This window comes from Poecilia reticulata, linkage group LG1 (genome assembly GCF_000633615.1).
Source record: "Poecilia reticulata strain Guanapo linkage group LG1, Guppy_female_1.0+MT, whole genome shotgun sequence".
In the NCBI taxonomy this organism is placed as follows: Eukaryota; Metazoa; Chordata; class Actinopteri; order Cyprinodontiformes; family Poeciliidae; genus Poecilia; species Poecilia reticulata.
Window position 1 is genome coordinate 992766 of NC_024331.1, and position 9411 is coordinate 1002176.

The following is a 9411-nucleotide window of genomic DNA, read 5'->3' on the forward strand; positions in this document are numbered from 1 at the left end:
TCCATATTATTTGGACAGAATAATTAACTTAGATTATGTTTAGATAATATTTGAACAGAGATACTTAACATCCTGCTTTAGGGCTAGTAAATGATTTCAGACACAAAGAAAGAGCTCAATGAATGGGAAAAATAACCATTATTAACTCCAGCAATGAAAAAATAATAATCTATGTTCATTTAAAGTATCACTTATTAGTGTTGGGCAGGGTAAAGTAAAGAGAAGAAATTTGGGGCAGGTAGACGACGGCATGAACAGCTTGGTATCGAAATAAATCTTGTACTGTCAAAGCGCCTGAAAGTGGCCACCTGTTTACAACATCGTGAGCTCCACTACCTCAGGGGTAAAGTCTGGATTTCCAGTGGTGAGGCTTGACACAATCCAGATGTAACCGGCTCCTATTAGACCCAACGACCGAGCTTCCTCCAGGATATATCTGTCAGGGAGAGCAGACAGATTCACAGCTGAAATCTGGCAGAATGTGACAAAGAAATACAAACACCGTGGTAGAAAATGAAAGACACCAACACTCACACTGCCTCATCCTTGGAGCAGTACAGCAGTATAACAGGGCTCTGTATCCTCTTGAGGGCAATGTGTGATTTTGAGTTGGGGTCACCATCTACAGCATCTAGTGTCACAACACTCTGCAGGTCCCAGCGCACAAAGCTGTAACAATACACCATGAAATAATACAGGTGCTTAATCTGGTTAGCAACCATGAAGAAATATTAACGATCAGGTATCACACAGCGCATTTCTGAAAAATGTGTTGGTATTTCTGGCTGCAGAATCCATTAACTTTTCAACTTGTGTTAGTGCTCTGGGTTTCTTTGAAAACAATAAATAAACATGATACAGGGATAAATGAAAATGATCACAAAACTACTTTCAAACCTTTTCCTATTTTTCTATTTAAGCAAGCACATAAAAAACATGTGTTATGTAAACTAAGCTAAATACTTAGAGATATGAAAGGATTGAGTGGAACATGAAGTCTTTCAATGTCTTTCGAAATCTCAGCATCACATAAATTAATTAAACACATTTATTTAAAAAGCATTTCATTTATTTTTTGATTATTGTAATTTATAACTAATATAATCAAAATGAGATTAATCAGAAAATAAAAATATTGCATAGAAATGAATAAAAATAAGGATGTTTAATACAGAAAATACAACACACTGAAACATATTTACAGCTTGGATTCTGACCCTCTCTATTGCCTCCAAAATATATTAAATTAAAATACAGGTAAAATTTAGTTTCAGCCTTTTTTGTCTTAGGGTCCAGTCCCTATGCCTCTGCAGTCTTAACACAAGTCATGCAGCAGTTCTAGTTCATGACCTGGACGTGTGGAGGTTCGTCTTTTGATTCTCCCCCAGACTGTTACCCTAAGGTTTTATTTTACAATCCTATTTATTTGGTTTAATTTCAACCACATGTTTCCCTTTCACTTAAAACTGGAATATGTAACTTTTATTTAAAAAAATATATAGATATATTTTTTACATATTTGCTGAAACTGTCACTCTTTCGTGACAGTACGATATATATATTAAAACAAAATTTAGCTCCTCTGCTTTCTCCAATCAGAGCCATGAGCAGGTTTTGCTCTCTTCTACGCTGCAGCTTCTTCCTTGTTACTGACCCTGTTGTTAGCATGACTACTGATGGTGGTGGATTTTCCTGTAACAGTAAGTTGTTTCTCCACAATTACTACACTGAGCAGTGAGTATATGAGGATGACTGACAGCACTAAGACCCTCCTCCTGGCTCTGATTGGTTGTTTTTTGGTGTATTTGATTTATTTCAGCAATAGTAGCTCAGGAGTCTCTCCAGATTGAAGGAGGAGGAGAATATTGATCTTTTCACAATATAGAGGCAGTTTTAACAAACATGTAAAAATCATTAGTTGCAAAAGTTATATACAGCAGCTTTACCTTTCAAATAAAATGAAAGGTAAAGCTGCAGTTGAAAAAATAAAAGAAATCAATTTTTTGATGATATTCTAGAATAAGTTATATTGTTATTTATTGTGTAGGGTTGGATTTTATGACATCTTCTGTGATGAATTATATAGAAAACCTCAATCAAAAGCTTGTCAAAAACCTCATTATATTTCTTTCTGGGTGAAAACAAATATGTGGAACAGCACTTATGAGTATCCCAACAACACAGGATTTTCAGAGTGTGTGAGAGGGCTTCAGAGTGTATTTGTACCTGTGATCCACAGTCACTTTCAGAGTGCTGATGAAGTCCTGATAGCCGGGGAACTTGGATGTTACTATAGAAAAAACATGCCAGTCATACTCCTCCATGATTGCAAGCATGAGAAGAGCCTCCTGCTGCAAGGCTGCGCCAAACTGGAAGAAAGTGGACTTCTCATCCTGAAAAGACACAGCGGAGAAAATCAGATTTTTCTTTGCAATCAGGCAGACTATGAAAAGAGTTGAGGAGGGAGAAGGAATAAGAGGAGGAAGAAATTGGAAAGAAGGATAAAGATACAGAAAGAGCGAGAGATTCAGGCAACAAATGAGACAGCGCTGCAAGAGTGACTGTTGGCAACAAGAGGGACCGTAATGGTCGGTGATAACCGCCTCATAACTCACAGGCTTAATACACTTCAGCACTCAGCAGACTTAACAAACAGCCACAGATTATCTTGAAAAGTAATTGATTCCAAGACTAATGTCATGCCAACTGACACGTTATGTGGTGCTGCTAACTCGAATTAAAAAAAAGTACTAAAATGATCATGACTGTGGCATAGAATTGTGAACAATATGGATTTAGTTAATATATCCGTTGTGAAATTACAGAACATCCTCATTTAAACTGTTCAAAATTTCACAGCATTAATTCACAATGCCCTCCTCGATTAAATCATTTAGTGTCAGCAATGAGAGAAAAGTGAAGACGAGTGTGAAAGGAAGAGGCAGCAGTGAGGACCACCAAACCAAAGCACCTATTAAAATGGATAAAACCTGAAGTGAGTGTGAAATAAGTTGCTAATGATTGCAGGATGTGTGTTAAGCTTCATCTGAGCCTCCCCAAGACACAACAAAAAGCACTACAGTCTGACAAAGACGAAGACTAGTGATGAGAGAGGAAGAAGCAGAGTGAGCGGAGGGCCAGAATGGGAAGGAAAATAACACTTCCATCCATTAGACTAAGGCTAACATATATGCTGCAGGGAGAAAAGGAGCCTTTGAAGAAAAAAATAAACATGCTTAAAATACAGTGTGCTTTACAAATTTCTTATGTTTTTGCTTTTTATTACAACAAAATGTTTTAGATCATCAGATCCATTTTAAAATTAGGGAAAGACAATCTAAGAGTAAACATGTTAATTTCATTAGGAAAGAAGTCACTGAAAACTCCAAACAGCATTATAGTTTAGTCATGGACCACAGGCATGCTGTCTGCTATCAGAGAACTGCTTGGAGGAGTAAAATTATGAGTTTTAATCAAGAGCAGCACCAGGAACACATGTTATGTTTTGAATGGAATGACGGCGATTTATCAGCGCTGCTAGCAGCTCGTCTCTCTGAAGAACGGACAACAATAAGGAGGAGAGAAACGCTGAAGCTCTGCTTGGCGCTCTGTCTGAGGTTTGCACTGACAGTGTGAAACACCAGAAATACATAGTATTAACATTGTGTGATGTACATTTTATTTGTTGTTTTTAGTATTATTATTTTTCATAAAGTTCATTTGTGCCTTTTGGTTTATATCTTTTGACTGCAATACCTAAATTCAAAAAGTTGTACATTTAAAGCGATGAAGTGCAAGAATGTAATCATATTTATAGCTGGATAATCAGCTGATCTTAGTTTTTATCTTTATGTTTGGGGGGACAAAAAAATAATATTCTATGATACAAAATGAGTGTAGTGTTCTTAGTTTGTGTGTAAAGTTTTTGTTGGATTTTTTTCTGCCTTCTTCCTAATGCCATACATTTTTTATGTATGGCATTAGGAATACATCAATTCCTAATTAATTTTACTGTTAAATTAACAGTATAAATTAAATACCACTAATTTATTTCAGATCATCAGACCAATACCATCTACCACTAAATTGGAAAATTGGAATTTGCTAAATTGGAAAACATCATTACTGTGTGACAGTCGTTGCACTTTGGGGTTGATTTTACTGGCATTTGAAGTGCACCAGAGTTCGCTTTAACCAAACAGAGACCTATGATGCAGAAACGTAAAAGTTTCCATTCTGCAACATTTTCTTCAAATTCATTCTGACTTAAATTGACAACCTTGATTTGAAGCCTTGTCCTTCTTTTCTCTAGATAGTAAAATAAGCCATAAACATATAAAAAATGCCAATCAAACTAAAATAAGTAAATAAGTGAAAAAATGCCATCATCAACTGTGATACTGCCAGCATTTTAAAACAACCATGACACAATTTTTTTGTCATAGTTTCCAGTTTTACATAAGTCTACTTAGAGACCCCACTGTCTTCTGCTGAATTTAATGGTCTATGTGTGCATTTTAAATGATTGCAGGTTGTTCTGTAGTTGTGAAATTTTTTGTCAGAACTTAAGGTTTTGTCCTTTTGTCAAAACAAATTACTCAAATCCAGCAAACACAAAATAAATTTGACCATTCAGAGATTATCTTCCCTGCTGCACCTTGAGAAGAAAAAAAAAAAGTGGAAATGGCCAAAGAGAAAATTACACTTCAAAACGTCCCCATTCCATCAGTCTGTGGCTGCGGGTGTTTGTCTTGCTGTATACTTTTTGTGGATTTTGAAAGAAATGTTCCTCGGAGAGGTAACAAGAACTATGACAGACATGACAAGTTACAGGGAATAACTGATGTAAAAAATAACTAATGTAAAAAATAAATGATGTAAAAAATAAGGATGCTTATTGGATGAATAAACAGCTATTTCTTTAGTTCATCTACACTCTTAGAAATGGCTGTAAATTTACGCCGGAATTCCAGCAGTAACATACTGTTATTCCAAAATACGGTAGGATATTGTCAATTTGATGTCTTCTTCTCTTGTCACAATCAAGACTGACGACTGGCAGTAAACTACCGCAAAATAATTGTACAATACAGGTTTTTCCTAGGCAAGACATTTTACTTGTATTTGCATCTTAGATAACCAGCATTTAAAGACAATATTAAACTGGAAGAAAAAAATACTTTCCATAATAAATATTTTAGGGGATGAATCAAAATCTACAAAGCATAATCAAAAGTGTTAGATTACCAGTGTTGATGTTATATGTTAAAATACAATGTTAAACACTTGTTTAGTCAAATTTAAAGATAGGTTTGTCAGCTTCCCTAAAGAGATGGTGTTTGATAAAGACCCAGATAGCAGAGAGTGATTGAAACAACATTGAATCAATATTGAAAGTGGTCGGTGACTTGTATGTTGAATCAACGTTAGGGTTTCAACCATAACTGAAATTATATCAATGTTGATTCAGCCACCATTTGTATATCAATTGACATGCATATTTGTGTTGTTATTGCATCGAATCAATTAGGAATCAATGTTGATTCAACCTTCATCTGAACGTGGATCTACATGAAGATTTGGGTTGATTTCATATTGAATGAAAGCTAAGGATTTATGTACATTTTTAGGTCTGATAGGTCTACATAACATACCACTAAAAGTTTCTTCACTGGTGTTAAACACTATATTATTGGCAGATCATGAGTAAACTGTGTACAAAAAATTTGATATAAAACATATGTTTGATATAACATTTTATTTAAGAAAAGAAGGACAGATCTTTAAACATATTTGACTCCTTTTTGACTGTCAGAATAACAGTCTATTGTCCACAGAAGAACAGAGTCCATGAGGTTAAGCTTTGTACTGTATGAACCAGGGAAACGGTACAAGTTGTGGTAACCCCAGTTTCACTCTGGTTGGCGTCACTTTGATTCCTTGTGATGTCTTCTTCTCGTTCTGGCGTGTAATGAAGCCACTTCTTGACAGTTTTACTGCTGTCCTCAAGAGTCAGCTTTTGGTCAAACTGCAGAGCAACGGCTGAAAAACACAAAATTAAAAGTGAGGAAGGTGCCGGTTAGAAAKATGATAAACATTTGAAAAGWTCTGAAARACATTGAAAGATTAAACAGTGTACTGGTTACAGGTCTGAGAACAAATACAAACCATATAGTTCCCTATGTACACTCACTGTTAATTTTTATCTTAATCTTTCATTAATATTTATCTTAATGTTTACTTATACAACTACATTTACCTATGAAGCTGCAGTTTAGTGTAGGATTTATGATGCTGCACTCATGTTAAAATGAGGGAATCAATATTTAAAATAAAGGCCGTTTATCAGAAAACCTAAAGATAAAACTCAGGGAGGATCAGGGTTTATTCAACACACCAGAGACAGATAAATAGATCAAAATGTGATTCATACTGTAGTTGGAAAAATGATTTATAATTTATACAGAATAAACTTCCATCAAACAGCTGGTTTAATCTTCAATCAACTATAAATATTTACAAATAAGTTTATCAAATTCATTACAAAATGTCCACGTGCTGATAAATATCCCACACCAGTAATAATAGTCCAGTTCAGTTTAACCAGTTACCAATCCAAGAAACAACTGACAGAATTGGTCATTTTCAGGTTTAGTGCCTTACATGTTTTAAGTGTTTCCTTTCTGCCTCACCTGGATTTAATCTGTGGATGATTAACAACATTCTGCACTTCTTGATGGCTGCAGACTGTCATGCAAATATATAACTCAGTTGTTCTGGAACAGGCACATCTAAGCACGTCCCTAAGCACATCATAATAAAAAAATGAAAAACAAGTGATTACTATCACAACAATTTAAAACCCACCTGGAGCAGCCAGCCTTACACTTCCTTGTCCACCACATGCTCTCTCAGACCAAACAATAGGCCCCGTCCTATTTTAAAAACTCAAATCTCACAAAATTTCACAGGATTTCATACTTAGGCCTGGAGCGGTGGGCAGGATGAAAATAATACAAAATGAGACATGACCTCAATTATTAAAAATATCTGTTTTGCCCCAAAATAACCAGGATTACTATGGGCACAAAACAATGCCATTATTTTTTAATAAACACATTTAATATCAAAGTAATATTGAAAAACTTACCATAAAACTGCTCAGAGGAGAATTCAATTCAGAAGCCAGTTGCAAACAAACCAGCAGCAAAATGGCTGTTTGGTTGGGACAAACCACTAGTGTAAAAAGGGGGAGTCGGACTGTACAACTCCTAGTAGAGACTTGTAGATGTTTTTGTGTCAACACATTATGTACAGTCAGTAATAATATTTATAGAAAAGTAAGAAAATGTACATAAAGGAATCACAATCCAATGTTCTCAGCATGTAGTGCGTAATTTGAAACATGATTAACCTCCACTTAGTAATAAAATGTTCTGACCCAGAGCTCAAGGATGGGGGGAGGGAAGAAGGGATGAGAGAGGGTGAAGAGGGGAAGGCTTGGAGGAGCAGGTGGGTGTGGGGAGTTTTGGGAGGGAGTAGGTTTAGATGAGAAGGTGATGAGGGGTGCAACAAACTGCACAGATTGCACATATGGAGGCCTTAGGGGTGGGCAATCCTGGTCCTATAGGGCCGGTGTCCTGCAACTCTTAGATGACTCCCTGGTAGAACACACCTGGATCCAACAGCTGAATCACCTCCTCTGTTCAGGCAGGTTCTCCAGAGTCCTGCTGATGACCTTATTATTTGACTCAGGTGTGTTGAAGTAGAGACACATCTAAAGGTTGCAGGAGACCCTCCAGGCCTGGAGTTGTCCACCCCTGCCCTAGTCCTTGACTCAGCCGTCGCAGGTTTGATTCCTGGCCTTGGCAACCTTTGCTGCATGTCTTCCTGCTTTTCTCATTACCCCCTTTCTTGTCAATTAACTATCAAATAAAGGCCACTAGAGCCAAAAAGATCTTTAACAAAATAAAATGTGAAAATTTAAAACCCTCACCTAAAATTAAAATTGTTTCACCCGGAGCCCAAGGAGGAGGGGAGGAGAGTGGTAAGGGGGAGGAGATTGAGGGGTAGATGGGCCCAGGTAAGGGGTGGGTGGTGGTGGGGGGAAAGGGGTGTGTGTAGAGGGGTGTGAAAAACAGCTTCCATTGATTGAACATTTAGATCACGAGTTCTTCCCCAAACCTTGTCYTCAAGGCAAACTGACCTGCGTGTTTTCATTTCAGCAAAACCCCGTTAATCAGACATCAATTAAAATCATGTGTGCCAAATTAGGGAAATGCCTAAAACTTGCAGGGCTTAGAGGACCAGTGGTGAAACACTCTGGATTCACTTTGACTTTACGTGAAATAATTAAGTTCGATACCACATTTGTATCCTTCATCTGACACAATGACTCAAACTAATCAGGGACAGATTCCCTGGTAAACCACCGTGGCTCTTTGGGTAGAGCAGTTGTGTTGTGATCAGAAGGTTGATGGTTCAATTCCAGCTTCCTCCTGCCACATGTCAACATGACCCCTGGGCACTTAACCCCAACTGGTCAGTGCATTAAATAAATGTGTGAATGTGACTCTAGTGTAAATTGCTTTCAGTGGTCAAAATGACTGGAAAAGTGCTATGTAACTTTATTTATAAGTTCATTTTTGAAGTAAATTAAATGATTTGAGTAAGACTGACTTAAATCTGTTATCTTAAACATACTTAATAAATTTGTTAAAAATAAATTAACAAATTGAGTTGGATGATTATAATATATTGAATTGGTTAAACTTAATAAGTTATGTTGGATAAATTTAATAATTCAGTTGGATAAACTTAATTGAATTGCTTGTTACCTACAGAAGCAATTCAATTAAATTGGTTCAACTATTTTCTTTTTAGAGTGTGTTTTATAGTTGTTCCACCGTTGACCTCAACCATACATGCAACCTTGGTAATAATAATTCATCATTGAATTAACATATTTTGCCAACAAGCCAACAGCGAAGCAGCTGTGTGGTTGGGCCATCCCACTCATGTAAATRTGGGGGTGGACCGCTCCACTCCTGGTAGTAAGTTGTAGATGTTTTTGTGTCAATATATCCCACGCAAACAGTCAGTGAGAATTGTTATGAACAAGTAAGAAAATGTACAGAAAGGAATCAGCACCAACTATCCTCTACAGTGCTTAATTTAAAATATGCTCAGTAATAAAATGCTCTGACCCAGAGCTCGGATGAGGTGGAGGGGAGGGGAAGGGGTGTGGCAAAACAGCTGACATTGATTCAACATTGATCAGACAAATGCATTTCAGTCATTAGATTTCAACAACAAAACAACATTGATTCAATGACACAGTTTCAACGGTTTGATTGGATGGTTGTTTCATGGTTGATCCACCATCATTTGTCGACTTCAACCAAAAATCAA

The 9411-nt window shown here is 36.6% G+C and overlaps 1 protein-coding gene across 1 annotated transcript in view; it reads right to left on the minus strand.

The window, feature by feature from the left end:
- Nucleotides 1-297: 297 nt before the first annotated feature.
- LOC108166304 (glutamate receptor ionotropic, NMDA 2A-like) overlaps nt 298-9411 on the minus strand; it is a 122245-nt gene continuing 113131 nt past the window's right edge. The window contains exons 5-7 of the mRNA XM_017304851.1: nt 2227-2393; nt 535-669; nt 298-436 (exon numbers count right to left, since the gene is read on the minus strand). Coding sequence (XP_017160340.1) covers nt 313-436; nt 535-669; nt 2227-2393 — 426 coding nt within the window. The 3' untranslated portion in view covers nt 298-312. The remainder of the gene's footprint in view (nt 437-534; nt 670-2226; nt 2394-9411) is intronic.